Source organism: Parus major, chromosome 20 (assembly GCF_001522545.3).
Source record: "Parus major isolate Abel chromosome 20, Parus_major1.1, whole genome shotgun sequence".
Classification (NCBI taxonomy): domain Eukaryota; kingdom Metazoa; phylum Chordata; class Aves; order Passeriformes; family Paridae; genus Parus; species Parus major.
The window spans coordinates 7,319,004-7,337,455 of NC_031788.1; the positions used below are offsets into that span (position 1 = coordinate 7,319,004).

Consider the following 18,452-nt stretch of genomic DNA (forward strand, 5'->3'; position numbering starts at 1 on the left):
TTGGTGTGGGGGGCTGGTGCTGGTCTGAGCAGAGCACAGGTGTCTGGGGAAGCTGAGTCCCGACAGAGGCTCATGTGGGCAAAGCCAGCTCAGAAACAGCCACAGGGAAACAGCGTGAGACAAACCCTGCCCCCAGCACTGGCTCCAGACCTGTCCTGCCCCTTGTCCAAGCCCCTTGGCAGGGGTGAAAGCAGCAGCAAGGTGCCTGTAGCTGCTGTGCTGACCTGGCAACACAAGGCTGTCCCAAAGGCAATCGCTACCTGTCCCTCAGTTTACTCTCATGAGTGGTGCAATGAGGTTCCTGGGGTCTGTGCTGTGCTCTGAGCTATGAGATCAGTGCAGGGATCTGGCACAACAGAGAGACCTGGCACAGGATCCAGCACAAGCCCGGGCTGGGGGGCAGGGTCTGAGGCACTGGGGTGGGCAGGGGACACCTTCAATCTTACCAACATGCCTCACTCAGCCTCACTGCAGGCCCAGCCGGAGCCCCGCTCCACACCGTGAGCAGGGCAGGATGAGAACCAGGTCGTGGGAACCTTCCGTGGGAAAAGGGGCTGGGGGAGCCGGGGGCTGTGCCCGCCTCTGCCCTGGGGAAGCCGCGGCCGTGCCAACCCCGAGGCCACTGGCTGCTGGCCGCAGGCCTTGGCGGCGCATCCGTCCGTCTGTCCGCAGGGACCAGTGCTGGACGGCAGAGTCCCGCTCCGCCCTGGGCGGCCCCTCAGAGGAGGGGCCCGCCGCCCCCTCGCCGGCCGGGTTTTAACGGGCCGTGCTGGGGCCGTGCGGCACAGCGGGATCAGCGGCAGAGCTGGAACTGCGCGGGCCGGCCGGGAAGATGCAGCCGGACCTCCCCGTCGGCGACGCGGCGCTGCGCAGCCCACCGGCCCCTGAGCCGGCCGGCGGCTCTTTCCCCAGCGCTGAGGCCACCAAGCCACCCTACAGCTACATCGCCCTCATCACCATGGCCATCCAGAGCGCGCCTGAGCAGCGCATCACCCTCAGCGGCATCTACCGCTACATCATGGGCCGCTTCACCTTCTACCGTGAGAACAAGCAGGGCTGGCAGAACAGCATCCGCCACAATCTCTCCCTCAACGAGTGCTTCGTCAAGGTGCCCCGTGATGACAAGAAACCGGGAAAGGGCAACTACTGGACCCTCGACCCCGACTGCTACAACATGTTTGAGAACGGCAGCTTCTTGCGGCGCCGCCGGCGCTTCACCAGGAAGAGGGGCGTCCGGGATGCTCCAGGCACTGAGGGAGATGAGGGGCGAGGGAAGACCCCCAGACAGCAGGCACGAGGGCTGCCCGCCGCCCCGCTGCCGGAGGAGGGGAAGGCAGAGGGGGGCTACCCCTCGCCGTCGGGCACAGGACGCCTGCCGAGCCCCGCCGCTCTGTCCGAGGGTGCCGGGGTGCCGGGGTGCACTGAGCCCTGTGCCCGGCGGCAGCCGCCCAAGGCCAGGCAGCCCTGCCTGTACGTGCCGGACATGTCACAGCCCAAGGGGCCGTTCTTCACGTCCCCCGAGAGCCGCCCGCCCAAGGAGACTGTCTTCGGGGGGCTCCCGGCGGCGCTGCAGCTGCCCCGGCCAGGTCAGTACCCACTGCCCAGCGAGCGCCCGGCCCAGCACCAGCACCCTGCCCTGCTGCCTGCCCTGCTGCCCACCCAGCACAGGGACCCCCCGGAGGACTCGCCGGCCACCCCAGACACCCCCCCAGAGCAGCTGGAGGGCAAGGAGCTGGCTGCCTCTGGGTTGGGGCCGTGTCAGCCGTTCGGGCAGGTGCCACCTGCATTCCCTGGCAACCTCCTCGGCACGGGCAAGCCCCCCCCATCCTGCTTCCTGGAGGGAGAGGGCTACACGCAGCCCCACCTGCCCGTGTTCGGCTCCTTCAGCCGGCCGGGCCCCGAGGCGCTGGGCAGCAGCTACCAGTGCCGGGTGCAGGCGCTGAGCTTCTGCATGAAGGAGCGGCCCTGCAGCACAGCACTGGAGCATCTCCTGGCCACAGCTCCCCCGGCCTCCACTGCCCCCCGCCAGACATCCTTCGGGGCCATGGGGCCACGGGCAGGTGAGCAGAAGGAGCCATGGGGGCCGGGGACCACGATTCCACTGCAGGGGGCTAATGGCTACCCCCTGGGGCTGCCCCCCTGCCTCTACCGGACACCCGGCATGTTCTTCTTTGAGTGAGGGACTCCCCACCCTGGGACAACCCAGCACCTAATAAAGCACATTCCCCAATGCTGCCTCCGTGGTCTCTGTGCCCCATTCGAGGTGGGCAGTGGGCAGGGTCAAGCTGGGGACCCTCAGCCCCAGCTCAGGTGCTGGCTGGGGGACACACGTGCCCAAGGCCACCTGGCACAGCCTCCATCCCCACCAGTCCCTCCATCAGTGATCACTGACTGGATGGTGAGGCCATGTGGGGACGGGCATGGCCTGAGTCAGGGCACCTACATCCAGGTCCTGTGTCCCAGGGAGATGCCGGGGACAAGGTCCTGTCACAATGTAGGGCCAGGAGCCCCTGAGGCGCCATCCCATGGTAGTGAGAGGGAACTTTGTCCTTAGGGATCAGGGGATGTGCTGGAGCAGAAGTTATCCCCCACTGGAGCCCCACTATCACCTCCCAGGCCTGGGACCCCTCCAAGTTCCTGGTTTTGCACAGGATGGCATACATGGCACAAATGGCACCAGCCTCAGTGTGTGGCCCTGCAAATGGACCCGTGTTGCCCCAGACAGATGGCAGGGAGGCACCAGGGGTTGTGGCACAGTGTGGAGGCTCTGCTATGGGGGTAGACAGGGCTCTCCCCCCTCTCTGTCCTTGCTTGTGGCTGTGTCAGTGCCTGGCTTGGGATTCCAACTTGTCCCTGCAGACTCTGAGACCAGGGCAGCCCCAAAGATAGGCTGTGCCAGGGGCTGCAGCTCTGATGGGAACAGCCAGGAAAGTGGATTCCTCCGACCTGAATCATGCAGGGTGGCTGCCAGTGAAGAGGCACCAGCTGAGTCACCGCTGTTGACACTGGGCTGGGCACAGGGATATGCCCCAACTGGCCAGGCTGGAGGACACTGGTGTGGGCACACAGCCCCAGGATGGGACCTGGCCACCAGCCCCTTGCCACACAGCACTGGGACACCCAAGTCAGCACCTCTGAGCACTGGAGTGGGGCTAGAGTGATGCTGGCAATGTGGGGGGGCTGTGCTTGTGCCCCTTGTCCTGCCAACCCCAGGTTGGGAGAGGGAGCTCCCAAGGACCGGCAACACCCACCCCCCATGGCACAGCCAGCCCCAGGATAGACACAAGGCTGGCAGGGGCTCTCCGTGCTGATGCGGGGACCAAATTTGTGTCAAAGTCTCCCCAGCTCCCCAAGGCCAGTGGGACTCCAGTTTGGCCAGTCTCGGGGGTCTCTGTGGGGCCGCGCTGGCACGGAGGAACACTGCCGTCACTGCGGGACCGGGAGCACCGCGGCCACGTCATGCCTCTGTTATCAGCCCCCAGACGGCTGCTGCTCGGCCATGGCTGCGTCCCAGCCCCGGGCAGGGCAGGGGGGGCCGCCCTTCATCATCGGGGATCGCCACTCAGCCCTGGGCCTCTCTTTTCTCCCTTTTTTTTCCCCTACCCAGTGGAAAACAATATTTGAGCGCCTACATCATGCTGGCGTCTCCGGAGCGGCCGGCGGCGAGTGCGGCTGACCTCAGCCCCCTCCTTCGCACGGTCCCCGGGGGCGAGGGAGGAAGCGAGCGCCGCAGCCGTGCCCAGGGGCCGTCTGGTTCCCACGCAGCGTGGCCGGGCCCATCGCCCGCCCCGGCTGGGAACACACGGCCCCGGCCCCGTGCTGTGCCCGGGATGGGGTCCCTGTGCTGGGAGCAGTGTGGCGCATCCCACACAGTTTGCCCCTCAAACTGCAGCAGCCGCTAGGGATGGGCACTCCTGTCCTGCACAGCCCGCACTGCCCGAGAGTGCCAATCAGAGCCATGCGCTCTCACAGTGCTCCCCTTTCCCACCCTCACCCCGACTGCCGGTCTTGGACCCGCTGTTCTCCCAGCTCTGCCTCCTCCCTGGCTCACTCCCCGCTCGCTGTGGGTGGCCTGATCCCCGCCCGCTCGCCCGCTCCCATCCTGGGCCGTGCCGTGGCCAGAACTTGCTGCACGCGGTCCCGGGGTGAACCTGCTGCCACTGCGGGCGGTGCTGCCAGGTGCCGGTGCCGGAGGTCTGCCCGCTCCCCTTCCCTCCCTGCACCGCCTGCGGGGATCCTTGTTTCTGCAGGCAGGGTGGGTGCCACAGGAACAAGGTGCACGGGGAATGTGTGCTGCTCCAGGCTCGGGATGGATGCTGAGGATACACGTGTGCACATCCCGACTGCATCATGCATCTGTGGGGGAGATGAGGACCCCACACATAAGGGATGGACCTGGCTGTCATGGCCTGTGATGGTCCAGGAGCATTCGACCCCAGTGGGACCAGTCCACTCCAATACAGCTTCAGGGGCTCGTGTCAGTGGGAATACAGGATGGGATCACGGCTGCTTCCATGGGTGTCAGCCCTGTGGCCTCACTCATCCAGCCCCAGTGTGTGTCTCTGTAGGGTCCCAGGATAAGAAGGAGAGAGATGGAGAAACCAAGCTGGGCTGTGGGGTAGGGGTGCCCCACCCCGGAATGGCTGGTGTCTGTGCATCTCTCTGCCACAGACATGCACACACAGGGCTGTGTTCAGGAACTGATCCCCTACAGCAGCTCAGGGTGTCAGGAATGTCCGGGGCTGATGGTCCACCTGGAAGCCCCGCAGCCACCCCACAGCAGGGCCCTGCAGCCCCCGTGGCCGTCCGAGGCCAGAGCCGGGACCGGGGCGATGCGCGGCTCCTGGGGCCAGACAGGAAGGAGACGTCACCGCCGTGGAGCGTAACTCAAACCAGATGGGGCTGCGCTGGCGTCCAGGCCTGCGGGGTGGTCACCGACAGGAACCGGTCAAAGGCTGCCGGCAGGAAGCGGCTGGGAGGGACGCCTGCGGCAGGAGCCGGAGCCCGGGCTCTGGCAGCCTTAACCACTTCAGGGCCAGCCACAGCTCCCCTGGGCAAAGAGGCAGCAGTACCCACCAGCCCTTGCCTGGACATCCCACCCGATATGGGCATATGCTGAAGATGTGAGGACACGTCTGTCTGACTGACAGCTGATCCATCCAGTCACTTTCCCTTCCCCCACTCCCCTGGGGTGCTCAGAGCTGTTGGGTGTGTAGACCAGAAACCCTTGGCACTATGCCTGCACAGCCCTGCCCAGGACGTACCAGGTGGTCCCTGTCCACAGCACACCCTGGACCCATTCCCTCTAACACAGAGATGAGATTCTGCTTCCCATCCTCATCTCACTCATCCTGCGACTGTCAGGCCCCACAGGTGGGAGCAGGACCTTCCCTGGACTGGCAGGTGTGGGCTGTGGGCAGACCTGTACATTTATTTACAAGAAGGCGAGCGCTGTGGCGGGTTCCATTATGGGGCCATGGCTCCTGCCCAGAGGGGACAAGCCTGAAGCCCCTTCCCCTGCTGCAGCCAGTGTAGGGGTGAGGGGTAATGTTTCCCTGTGTCTCTCCCCAATGTTTTTCCAGCAGGCACAGAGGGCAGAGGCAGCTCCAGAGCGAACACGTAGCCTTGGCTTGGGGGAACTCAACCATGGTAAAAGCCAAAGCTGGGGGACCTCTGCCAACCTCCCATCCCCTCCTGCAGTGGGCAAGGCTGGATGCTGCAAATCCCAGGGGATGCCCATCCTCTGGCAGCAGCGGGGAGGCCCAAGGGGTTCAGGCAGAGAGGACGGGGATCGGGACAAGGCGCGGGAGCTGGAGCAGCAGCTCTGCAGCCCCAGCAGGTCCCGCGGAGCCCCCGCACGGGGCGGGGGAGCAGTTCCGGTGTGTTGGTGGTCGGGTGAGCGGTGCCGGCCGGAGCGGGGAGCACGGGCCAGCTGCTCTGCATTAGCCCGCCTCGCTCATCGCGATCTGCCGGGGACGGGTGAAGCAGAGGTTGTGTTTTTCCCCCGCTGGCAAAACCGAAGGGCAGGGAGGGCAGGAGGAACACAAAGCCTCCTTCTTTCCTCGTTGGCTCCCAGCTGGGGACGCCGCTGGAAGCGTGCTTGCTGCTTCCTCCCTTCCTGTGCGAGCAGCAGCTCGGGGCCAGCTCCGCTCCCACACGCCCCGCTGGCCGGGAGGAGGTGCTTGAGCCCCGGCTCCGGTGCCAAAGCATCGGGGTGAGGGTCCGCGGTGCCCTCCAGCATCATCGCCGAGCCACAGAGCTGGGAAGGGAGGTCAGGCAGTGAGTGCAGGGGCCAGCGGCAGTGGAGGCGGCATTTACAGGCAGAGAGGGCACATTTTGAGTCCAAAAGCAGCAAGCACCAGGTGGCCGAGGCGGCGGGATCACACCGGAATGGCCTTCCTCCTCTGAGGGCACGAGAAGGAAGCGTGAGCAGAGCAGAGATGCTGCAGGTCGGGCATCACGCAGACAGGCCAGGGCCAGAGATGAGATCAGAAACCTTCACTCCGGAGCAGCTTCACAGTCTGAGGAGATCCCGACAGGAGTATCGGCTCGGTGGGAGTGAGGAGGGCTGGAGCCTCAGGAGCCTCAAGGCCACTGCGAGCACCCCCAGCGGTGATGTGGTCCTCAGCGCAGTGGGACCAGCTCCACAGAGCTGCTCCAGACTGGTGGGGGGTCCCTCTCAAGTGGTTCCTTTCTGGCCTCGGCTCCCCTGGGAGCCCAGCTCAGATGCCCAGCGCTGTCAGGGACCCCGAGCTGGTGATCTTCCTGAAGCGGTTGGCAGCACACACCCCGATGAAATTTTTCTGTGAAAGGGAACAGGAAAGATTCTCATCCTCTGGCATGGGCTGTGGCACTGAAGGTTGAGCCAGACCCCGCTCTGGGGCCTGACACTACTCCTGCCCCTAAAAGCTGCTCTTGGGATCGGCTCAGGAATAACCACCACAAAGGGACCTATTCTTGGTGCAGGTGTTACCTCAGGGGCACCCACGCTCAAGGGTCCCCAGCCCCGTGTCCCAGCAGCACAGCGAGAGGGAGCCATTCTCCATGCTCCAGATGCTACCCACCAGGACAGGCAGAGTCCAGCAGCCCCCTCCCAGGCCCCTCAGAAGCTGCTGACCCTCATGCCCTTCTGGACAAGCTGCTAGACCCCGCACCTTCCAGCGCCGCCTCATGACATATTTCTTGAGCAGCACTTGGGACTTGAGCCGCCGGTTGGAGCGTTTGGCCTTTTCTGCCAGGTTATTGAGCCAGGGATGCTGCAGGCACTGGTCAGCACTCATCCGGGCACTGGGAGAAAGACGAGCCCATGTCAACCCTGCTCAAGCCTCTCATCCCCAACCATGCCCTCCTCCAGCCACTCCAGAGCCCCCAAACCCCATAACCCTGCAGGGAAGAAACAGATGGAAGGATGTGCCCAGGGACTGGTGGAGCTGAGCAGGACTCTGAGGGATCCAGCACATCCTGCTTGAGACAGGTGTCCCTGCAGGGATACAGGGCTCTGTTGGGGACAATCAGAGCGGGACAGAGCCCTATGGGGTTAATTTAGTGCTGGACCCAGGGGATGCTGCTGGCCCTGGTGAAGAGGCAGCATTTGATGACCAGGCCAGCTCTGGGGATGCCCATCCCAGAACCCTGTGGCCACTGCCAGCCTCACACCTCTTATCCTTGATGATGAGGTTGGAGACGAAGTCCTTGGCCTCATTGGAGACACTCTCAAAGGTCTCCTCGTCGAAGTACCAGTTGGCAGCCAGGACGTTGTTGAGTGTCTCAGTATCATCGTCACCCAAGAAGGGGGAGAGGCCGCTGAGCCTGGGGGTGCAGGGAGGTGAGGAGTCAGGTGTTCTCAGGCTTCAGCACCTCCCAGACCCCCTGGAACAGAGCCAGTCTGGCCAGGGATGTTCCAGAGATGTACTGCCACCGTCCTGTTCTCCTGACTGCCACCGGGATGAGTCTTTTCCTGCCCCCCAGCCCCACACAGCCACCTCCCCATCCAGGACCCCCCCAACCTGCCACCAAGCAGCCAGGTTCCTGGGGACAACTCTGCACCCAGGGGAGCTGTGCCCCAGCACACCACAGCTCCCCAGCATGGCACTGGCAGCCCCCACCCAGCCCTGACGTACAGCATGTAGGTGATGACGCCCATGCTCCACATGTCCGTGGAGTAGGAGACCTGCTCGTAGTTGACCACCTCAGGGGAGAGGAATTCAGGGGTGCCAAAGTTCACTTTCAGCTTCTCATTGGGATTGTACCTGCAGCCGAGGAGGAGTGCAAGTCAGCAGAAGGGGGACAGGCTGAACCCCCAAACCACTGCCTCTCTCTCAGCTGCCCTCCCCAGATAGTCAGAGAGCACCGTGGCCAAAGTAATGGCCTAGAGCATGTTCTGGGGCTCCTGGTACCCAAAGGCACACAGAGATGAAGGACAGAAGGGGAACAGGGAGGAGGGACAGAGCTGAAAAAAAACCTCACCTTCGAGCCAGCCCAAAGTCGATGATCTTCACCATGTGCCCGGTGGCACTGACACAGAGGATGTTCTCGGGCTGTAGGGACAGGGTGACCATTGTCCCACCACCAAGAGAGGACATCCCCACTGCACCAATCCAGCAGCCCATGGGTCCTGCAGCTGACCCGCACCAGAGCAATGCTGACCCACAGGCATCCCTCCCACAGCTAGCCAGTGTCCTGCTGTCACCCTTGGCCCTGCCATTGTCAGCCCCTAGCCCCGCACCTTGAGGTCGAGGTGGAGGACGTGCATGTGGTGCATGAAGCGGATGCCCTCGCAGATCTGCCGGACAAACACCATGCAGTCCACCTCTGTCAGGTGGTAGTCGTCATCGATGATCCGCTCAAAGAGCTCACCACCCTCCACACTGCATGGGGATGGACCATGGGGTCACTTTGGGGGGACTCCCTGCCCCAAGCCATCCTCCTGTAGAGCTCTTTTCCCTCCTGAGGACTCTGGCCCAGATCCACCATGGAGGTGCTGGTCAGAGCCAGAGTGGGATGTGGCATTTTGGGGCTGCACAGCCCCAGGGTAGGCACAGGCACTCACAATTCCATGAAGAGGATGATCTCCCGGGGTGTTTCGATGGCATCATAGAGCTGGATGAGATTGTGGTGGTTCAGCTGGTTCATCACATCGATCTCCAGCAGCACCATCTCCTGCAGAAGGAGCCCCAGTGTGGGGTGTCAGCCCTGGCTGTGCCACTGGGACAGGCTGTGTCCCCACACCAGGGGCACACAGAGTGTAACACTGCCCGGCATCGTTCAGACCTTGTCCTTTGCTCCCTGCTTCCGGATCACTTTGGCTGCCAGCTTGAGCCCCGTCTCCTTCTCTGTGCATGTGTGAACTTCACCAAACTTGCCCCTGTGGAGGAAGGAGGAAGGGAGAGAGGGAGAAGTGCCCACACCATCAGCCACCCAGGCTGCTGGGGACCCTGACACTGCACTGTGGTGCTGCTCTGCACTGCCCAAGGCACCCATCCTGCCTGAGGCACCCAGCCATCATGACCAGAGGAGTCCCACCGACTCAAGGCCACTGCTCAAGGCTGGAGAGCAGCTTGGGACAGTGCCAGGAGAAGCGCTGGGGCCGCTCCTTACCCCCCCAGGATGTCCTTGGAGCTGAGGCTGAACTGAGAGCTGACACTGGCGGAGCGCAGGGTGACAGTGCGATGAGCGAAGGGCGCTGGCGGTGGAGGGACATCATCTGCCCACAGACAAAGAACAAGGTGAGAAGGGAATCTGCTGTCCAGGGGACCCCACTTCTGGGTACCCTGAGTGAAGACAGGCACCCAGCCAAGCCTGTGGGTGCAGGATGTGGCCAGGTACTGAGTGCTGGGCTGTGAGCCAGATGTTCCTGGCTCAGGCTGCACTGGATGATGCAGCAACCCATGAAGGGTCCCTCACTATTGCCCACAGCATTGCCCTTGTGCACAGCACCAGCCCTGCTCCACGGCACCCACCCTGCTCCACGGCACCCACCCTGCTCCATGGCACCCATCCCAATGCATGGCACCCACCTTACTTCACAATAGCCACCCCCACCAACCCACATTTACCATTTACCCTTTTCAGGCCATGTTGTTGTCTGTCACCCTCTCCAAGCCAACCCCACTCCATGCCACCACCTCCTGCTCACCCTCCCAGGACAGATCCCACTCACAGGGCACCCCATGCACACCCTCCTGAGCCACCCTTTCCTAGGTGAGAGCAGGACCCAGCCTCACAGGGATCCCCACAAGCACCCACTGCCCCAAAGCCCTGCCATCCCCACAAGAAGAATGGTGCAGGATATGAGGACATGCTGTTCCCTGCCACCAGCCAGCCAGGCTCCTCTTCCTCACAGTCAGTGAGGCCAGGGCAGGCCAGGAAGGGACCCAACATATTTAGCCCTGTTTACAGTGAAAGGGGAGCTCGGAGGCCATGAGGCAGGTGACAAGCCAAGGACAGGAGCTGGCAGTACAGAGGGCAGCAGGCAGGGCCATGGGGTTCCCAGGCTGTCACTCCAGTGTCCAGGGCACAAGGAAAAGGCAGGTACCTCATGGCCTTACCCAATATCTCAAAAGGGTCTTCCTTCCCAAAATCAGGGGTGAGGTAGGGGCTGGGGGGTGGCTTTGCCTCTGTTAAAGATGGTTGCACCCCAGGTCCAGGTTGCTCCACCATCCCAGCAGGATCTGGGGGCCGCCCTGTGGCACTGGGCAATGTCCTCTCCTGAGGGGTGCTGGCAGGTTCCAGGGGCTGCAGGTTCTCCAGGGCTGGTGGGCCAGAGCCAAGCTCTGTCAGACCCTCTTTTGGCTCCACCATCGTGGTCTCCTCTTCTATTGTCTCCATCTCTGCCACCTCTGCCCAGGGCTGCTCCTCCCTGGAAGCAGGAGTGGGAGGTGAGCAGAGCCCAGCCAGCAGCTCCCGAGCCCAGCACCCAGAGACCCAGGGCTCCCTGGAGCAGCAAGGGGGATCCCCCCATCCCAGGAGGGTGTGGGTACCTGTGGCAGGCAGCTGGGCAGCTCAGGCTCTGCAGCAGAGCCGGGCGCAGGGGCTCGGGGATCGTTGGTGCCTGTCCCTCTGTCCCCTTGGACACTTCCTCCCCTTCACCCTTAGCCTTCACAACAGCCATGGCTGCTGCCTCTGAGGGCTCCACAGCCCCATCCCCAGCCTCTGCTCCAGGTGTGGGAGGCTCCACCTCTGCAGCTTTCTTTCCTCCATCCTGAGCCTTTGCAGTAGCTGGGACCTTCTCCTTTTTAGGATCTTTCCCTTCATTCCCAGCCTTTGATGCAACCGTGGATTTTTCCACCTTTGCAGTTTTCTTCCCTCCATCCTGCACCTTCACAGCTGCTGGGGACTTCTCCTTTGCAGGCTCTATTTTGTCTCCATCCTGAGCCATTTTTTCAGCTGGTGTTTTCTCTGCCTTTGCTTCTGCCTTCTCTATATCCTGAGCCTTAGCAGCATCTGGGGCTTTCTCCTTTGCAGGAGTTATGGCTTTCTCCTTCACTGAAGCTGTGGTTTTCTCCTTCACTGAAGCTGCAGCCTTCTCCTTCACGGGCTCCTCTTTGCCTCCGTCCAGAGCCTTTTTAACTTCTGGGGCTTTTTCTGCCTTTACCACTTCATTCTCCCCACTCTGAGCCTTTGCAGCATCCGGGGCCTTCTCCTTTGCAGCATTCGGGGCCTTTTCCTTTGCAGCATTCGGGGCCTTTTCCTTTGCTGCAGCTGTGGTTTTCTCCTTTGCAGCATCTGGGGTCTTTTCCTTTGCAGCATTCAGGCCCTTCTCCTTTGCAGCATTCGGGGCCTTTTCCTTTGCAGCATTTGGGGCCTTTTCCTTTGCAGCATTCGGGGCCTTTTCCTTTGCAGCATTTGGGGCCTTCTCCTTTGCTGCAGCTGTGGTTTTCTCCTTTGCTGGCTTGGTAGCAGCTGGGGCTTGCTGTCCCTTTGCATCTTGCTTCCCTTCATCTGGAGCTTTAGCAGTGGCTGGGACCTCCTGTTTTGCAACCACTGTGATTTTCTCCTTTGCCGGCTCTTCTTTGCCTCCATCCTGAGCCTGAGCTGCAGCCAAAGCTGTCTCCTCCATAGGTTTTGCCTTCCCTCCTTCAGAGTTTGCTGCAGCCAGAACCTTCTCCTCAGTGGACTCTGCTTTTCCACCACTCTCAGCCCCCGACCCACCAGGTGCTTCCTCCTTCTTGGGCTTATCCTTTTCTCCATCCTGTGCCTCAATTACAGGCAGGCCCTTCCTCTCCATGGTCTCATCCTTCCCTCCATCCTTAGCCTTTGCAGCAGCTGAAGCCTTTCCTCCTTTGAGCTCTCCTGTAGCTGGAGCTTTCTTCTTCTCAGACTTGTCTTTCCCATCTTTCCCAACACCCTGGGCCTCGGTGGCAGCCTGCACCTTCTCTCCGGTGGTGCCTGCCTGCCCTTCATCAGATGCTGCCTGTCCTCCATCATGCTGCACAGCCTCTCCTGGAACTGCTTCCCGTCCATCCTGGGGCTCTGGAGCAGCCAGAGCTGTCTCCTGCTCTGTCTCTGTCTTCTCTCCTCCAGGCTCATCTGTGCCTTCATCCGGTGCCACGGTGGCGGCAGCCGCTGTCGCTGTTTCGGGCTGGGCAGCCTGGGGAGCTGCAGGGGCTGCGCTGCCCTGGGCCTGGGGGGTCCCCGTGCCCCCAATGTCGGCACCAGCCGCGCCTCCAGCCCGCTCCATGGGACACTCCACGGGAGGCGGCTGCCCTGCGGTGCTGCCGGTTCGGCGGGGCTCCTGCGGGAGAGAAAGCAGCAGCTGAGGACTCGCCGGACCCGACGTCCTACAGAGGGGACGGCAGGACTCGGGCAGTGGCTCTGCTCCTGTAGGGCTGAGCTGCTGCCATCCAGCAGGGAACTGTGCCCCCGCCGCCCAACCGGCAGCTCCCGGGCTGGTGGCACCGGGCCAGGGACCCCACGTGGCCACCAGTCCCGGCACCGTCCCATTGTGCCCCGATATCTGCCCCACGGTGACTGATCGATGGCCTGACCCCGGCACCTGTCACCGGGTGCCTGGGGCCTCCGACGTGCAAACAGCCAGCGCGGCGCGGCCAGGGTGACAATTTAAGGCCACATCCCACCGTGGCAGGGCAGCAGCCAGCGGCTCTGGCCCCCGGCTGGCAGTGGCGATCAGGAGAGGTGAGCATTCCCGGCACGGCCCCACCGTTGCTCCCCCTGAACCAGAGAGGAGATCCAGCCATGCAGGGATACCCTGTCTGCTCAGGGGCCACACAGACCCCTGCACCCAGCGGCTGCCAGCACTGCTTGTCCCCCTGCCCAGGGGTAACCAGCTCTGCCAAGGGGACCTATTGGTGCCCAGCACCTGATCCTCAAATCCCCATTCTGCCCTGGGCTCCACTCCTTCCTGTGCCCAGTCTTTTTTCCTCGTGTCCCAAAACACCCCCCTGTGCAGCCATCCAGAGCCCAGGACAGCCCAGCCCCAGAATAAACCCAGCAGCGACCACCCCTGTAACAGCGAAGTTGTTTGCTGGTCTACTGGACCGGGAGGTGTAGCAGAGCAGTCCCTGGGAGAGCGTTCCCACATCCCACAGCTCAGCACAGGAAGCCCACGGGGATGGAGGTGTTCTTCCCAAGGCTGGGGGCTCCGCTATCCACAGGACCCCCCACCTCCATGGCCCAAGTCAGAAGCCACAGGGACCCCCTCGGTGCCGTTACCTGGGTGCTGGTGCAGTGGGTGGTCAGGGAGGCAGCATCCGCACTGTGGCAGCGCCGGAGGGAGCAGCCTCTTCTATCCCGGGTGTAACGGAGCCGGATTAGTGCAGGCAGAGGAGGATCCTTTACAGCAGCGGGAGCCGGCCCACTTCGCCTTTCCCAGCACCTGTTACTGCTGGAGCCCGTTCAAAGGACACGCCACTCTCGCCTGTCCCCCGTGGGCTGGGGACACGCACACAAGGGGCAGGGGACAGGGACGGACTTGCCTCCTGCACCGGCACAGCACCACAGGGAGGGCTGGCACTGGACACAGTGGCACCCCAAAACCATCCCATCGGGGTGGCCTGGGTGAGCTGGACAGGGTCCAGGTTGCTAAGGCCCTCCAAGGTGCCCACAGGTGACACGAGGTGGCCACTGGCCAGCCCATGGGGGTGGTAGCCAGGAGCAGCCGGTGATGGTGCTGGTCCCTGTGCTGCTGAGCTCTGCCCACTGGCACTGGCCCTTTGGGAGAGCGACTCCAAAGGACCCTGTGCTCTGTGGGTATGATGTGGCACCTCTGGACACTGCCACTGGGCCTTGATGAAAGTGACAGAAGCTGGGAACTGGGCACTGGCCAGCAGCTACAACCTTCCTTAGGAACAAGTTGAAAGACTTATTTTCTGCAAAATCAAGTGTTTTGGGAATCAGGGAAAAAAAGAGAGGAGCTGGAAGCTCCAAGGGGGTTGGGCTGTGGGTATGGGTGCTGCACAGGCATTGTCAGCTCATTCTGGGGTGCTGCACCCCAGGACACACCTCAGGCACTGCGTGGGGAATCCTGGCATTTGCTGGAGGAGTGGGACTCTCCCCAGGCCAGGTGCCTGAGGTTACTCTGGGCTCCTCCAGTCTCAGCCCCTGACAGCTGCCAGCCTGGTCCCACCTCCCAGCTCCCCACTCCACAGCCATAGAAAACTTAGGTCCTGCCAAACACCAAACCATCTGCATAAACCTTGATTTCCTTTCTCCTTAGTTTAAACCTTACCTGTGGCACAGCTGGAGTCTACAGCAGCAAAGGAGGTGGGGAGGCTGGCCAGTGCCATCCACAATGGAGCTGAGTCAATGCCACCAACAAGCAGCAGCAGCAGCCCCTCAAGAGCAGGGCTCACTTTGCCTGCAGCACCTCTCAGGAGGACCAACACTGCTCAGGAAGTGCTGCTGCTCCACACTGACAAATCCCAGCTCCCAGTGAGCTGAGCCCATGGCCTGGGGTCAGACTTTGCCAGTGATTCACATGTGGCATTGAAATCGATACAAGCCAGGATGGGAGCACAGCTGGTCCTCTGTCCTTGATGTGCTGCTGTCCCACCTGTCCCTACCCTGGCCTGAGGCACCCACATCAACACCTCAGTGCAAGAGCAACACTTGCTCAGTGGGACACAGCCTAAGCAGGTGTGGAGCTCTCCCACTCCATCCTTCACCGCTGGGATTTATGGCTTCAGCAAGGCCAGCTCCTTTCCTGAGATCCAGCAGGACCTGGAATGTGATGAGGACCAGCAGGGATAATGCAGGAGCAGGCACACAGCTCCAGCTCACTGATGTGCTGATGCAGTTGTGTACAAGCAGAGGTTGGAGCATCACCAGCAGCCACAGTTCTTGGTGACAATGACACACATGCTGCCCAGTCCTGACACAGCCACCACTACCGTGATGAGTGGGAGTCCCCCACCTTGGCCTCTGTAGGGCCACAGTCAGGAATAACTGGCCAGATGCTGTGCCTGGCCAGCGGGGACTCTGCCCATCGACTGTCATCGCCAACATACAGTTTGGAATTGCCTCTCTCCTCCTCCAGCCTGGCTCCTCAGCTGCCAGGCACCTTGAGGCCACCAGTGTCACTTCAGGCACATACTGCCACCACTCCGCCACCCTTGGGCTCTGCACCCTCCTGGCAAACTCCAGGTGGAAGGAGCACAACCATGCACAGGCATGAAGCAGGAGCCCCTGAGCCAGAGTCATGCCCCACAGCCCCCTTGGAGCTCTTGGTGTGGTGGACACTGGGATAAAATTCTCCAAGGAGAGCAGGAGCAAGCACCTGGACACCAGCCAGCCTTCCAGGGATGCCTGCAATCTTCCACGCTCCCTGGGAGCAAGGTCAGTCTGTGAACAAACCCCGGGGACAAGATGAGGAAGCAAAGCCCTGGGGAGCCATGGATCTCCAAAGCCAATGGGTGACCGTGCTTTGGCATTATCACAGATAAAATTAATTTGTGGGCAGAGAGAAATAAGCTGAAGTCAGACCTTTGGGAAGAAGGAATTGTAGAATTGAAGGGCTATATCTGTTGCACCCCAGGATTTCAGATGCCTTGGTCCAAAACCAGATGCCCAAGGAGCATCACAGTGCTCTGGGGCTCTGCAAACCAGCCACCATCCAGGCTTCTCAGCCTGGGTTTGGGGTTTTTTTTCTCCCTTCCCATTCAGGAACTTAAGCCAGAGCCTACACTGGCTGCAGCTGGGAAACAGCCTGTCCTGGGGCTATCTGGCAGTGCCTCAAGCACGCTGTTCCCTGGCGACGCCGTTGTCACAACTGCGGCAGCACACTTTAACCTTTACGTTTTCCCTGGGAAGGGAGGCTCTGCGGGGCCAAAGCCGGCCCATTCCCGGGAAACCCTACACCCCAGCTAAATTGAGCGGCAGGGCAGGCAGAACAACATCCCCACCTGAATCCCAGCCATGCTGAAACACAAACCAGCCAGGCCGTCTGGCTTAACTGCTTCCATCAGAACCAGGGCTTCCACCACGAGCTGCCATCCTGTCGTGACAGGTGTCAGCAAGGTGATGGGGAGAGACAAGGAAAAATCCCAGCATCAACAAAAGAGCACCCAGAGTGATGGCCACCAGCAGCAGCATCTGGGAGCACCAGGACTTGCCCAGGTCCAGTTCTTTCCAGGTTCAGGCCAGGTCACACAAGCAGCTGTAAAGGTTTCCCAATGGAGAGAGAAAGGAGAGGCAAAGCTGTGGTTTGAGAGCATCATCAAGCCTTTTCATAATTTATTCACCAGATAAGTTGATCTTGAAATTCAGCATGAAAGTCCAGGAAAACATTGTCTGCCTTTAAGTTTCAGCTCTAGTCTGTGTTCAGCAAATTATTTTGATAACAAATTGAGTACAGTTCAACTAGAAAGGGAGCAGAGGAAGATTTTGTACCCAGATCTCTCCTAAACTCCTCCCACTCATTGCTCTCAAGGCATGCACATAAAGGTGATGGATCAGCTTTGAGTACTGTAATACAAAAATGTTTTTGTAAAATCCATAGGGAGACTATAGATTTTACATCAGCCTCTCAACCTGCTCTGACTCTAAAGGGAGGTGTTGGAACAGCAGTTAGTTAAATCCCAGTCTCTTGCTCTCATCCTGTAAATTTGTTCTCCCTGGCACGGGAAAAATCACCTACCACCATTTCCCTCCTGAAGCCTTGGTCAAATCCCATCCCTTCCAACATCCAGCTCCTTTAGGACATGATTTTTATACTTTGTACACTAGTTTTCCCACCATGTCACCACTTCCCTCCTAATTAAGAGAACAGGTCCCACATCCCAGCCCGTGAGAACCTGGTGGGTGACTCCAAGCTCGTACAAACACCCCAGACCCTTAGAGGCACAGCTGCCTGAGGCTCCTGCCCCTGTTAGCAGTGCATGGGGAATACAAGAGGCCATGTTTGGGGGAAGTTGTAATATCTTTTATTAGACCCAAATGATACCATTGGGGAAAAAATACTGCCAAGCTGTCAGGCACACAACCCCTTCCTCAAGGCAGAAGAGGCCATGTAGGGTCATCAGGGAAATCCAGCTGCTTCATCCTTCAGGGATTGGTGGCTGCTCCAGTTCCATGGCCTCATGATCCTGCTTGCCTTCACATTCTTCAGCAGCTCATCATCATTCCAGCTTCCCCCTGACTCATCATAAATATTTGCAGCTCCTGCTGCCCACACGCTGCCTTTTCCAGAGCTGGCACTCGAGGAAAAAGCAAGGGCTCCCCGACAGCACATCTGAGGTTCTGTGATGTCCCCATCCAGCAGCAGATCACGGGGAACAGTTCCACCATGACAGAAATGGGGTTAAGGCAGACCCCCACAGATTTTTGCTTTCAAGAAGAAGATGCTGACATATCCCTTGTGCCCCAGCCACTACCTCCAATTGTCACAGCAGCAGTGACAGCAGTTTTTCTGTCTGTCTTGTAACTCTTAGCTCAGTGACACAGGGCTATCAGCAAAGTCAAAAAAATGTGTCTGAAGGCAGATTGGGTGAATAGATCAAGCTTTTGGGCCAACCTCTGCTACAGCTACATAAAGATCCTCAGGAGAAGGGAAGAAAAAGCTGAAACCTGAGCAAAATGGAGCCATATCTGAGCTCACCATTTCTAAGAACCCACACTGCCACAGGGTCATTCATCCTTTAATGGCAACAGTTCCTCAGTTACTAACTGCAGAAAACCTTTAATTTTTAAAAGAATCCTTGTATTTAAGTGTGGGTGGCTTTTCTCCTCTTAATCCCAGCACTGAAGTTTGAGGCTGGTGCACTTTGAAACACTCTTGTAGAGACCACAACTGTTCCACAATGACATCTCCTGAGCATCACCTGTTTTAGGATAATTCCTGCAGAAACATCATCCCTCAGGTACAATACATGTTCATCTTGGAATTTAGGTCTCTAAGGACTTTCTTCCACTGTTACCTCTCTCAATCTAGGAGTAGAAAATAGCAATTGTTTGGTGTGTTTTGGCAAGAATGGGACAGCACCTCTAACCAGCCCCTT

At 60.3% G+C, this 18,452-nt stretch overlaps 2 protein-coding genes across 2 annotated transcripts; one reads left to right on the forward strand and one right to left on the reverse strand.

Annotated features, from left to right (window-relative positions):
* Positions 1-84: 84 nt before the first annotated feature.
* Positions 85-2,230, forward strand: FOXS1 (forkhead box S1). Its single transcript, XM_015647692.3, has one exon. It carries the CDS (start codon positions 833-835, stop codon positions 2,177-2,179), a length of 1,347 nt encoding a protein of 448 aa, XP_015503178.1. The 5' UTR covers positions 85-832; the 3' UTR covers positions 2,180-2,230.
* Positions 2,231-5,295: 3,065 nt separating this feature from the next.
* On the reverse strand, positions 5,296-12,729 carry MYLK2 (myosin light chain kinase 2). The gene is made up of 11 exons (XM_033519175.1): positions 10,980-12,729; positions 10,548-10,858; positions 9,598-9,703; positions 9,271-9,364; positions 9,050-9,159; positions 8,726-8,867; positions 8,467-8,537; positions 8,121-8,249; positions 7,657-7,809; positions 7,155-7,287; positions 5,296-6,803 (listed from the first exon to the last, which is right to left on the reverse strand). Exons 1-11 carry the CDS (start codon positions 12,677-12,679, stop codon positions 6,723-6,725), a joined length of 3,030 nt encoding a protein of 1,009 aa, XP_033375066.1. The 5' UTR covers positions 12,680-12,729; the 3' UTR covers positions 5,296-6,722.
* Positions 12,730-18,452: the final 5,723 nt, after the last annotated feature.

Bases quoted from the DNA above. Each gene is read 5' to 3' on its own strand.
- FOXS1 (XM_015647692.3), top strand. From the start codon at position 833: ATGCAGCCGGACCTCCCCGTCGGCGACGCGGCGCTGCGCAGCCCACCG.
- MYLK2 (XM_033519175.1), bottom strand. From the start codon at position 12,679: ATGGAGCGGGCTGGAGGCGCGGCTGGTGCCGACATTGGGGGCACGGGG. The intron at 8,250-8,466 runs GTGAGGTTTTTT...CCTCGGCTGCAG, and splicing joins GACTTTGGGCTGGCTCGAAG to GTACAATCCCAATGAGAAGC. The intron at 7,288-7,656 runs GTGTGAGGCTGG...TCTTTCTCCCAG, and splicing joins CTCATCATCAAGGATAAGAG to TGCCCGGATGAGTGCTGACC.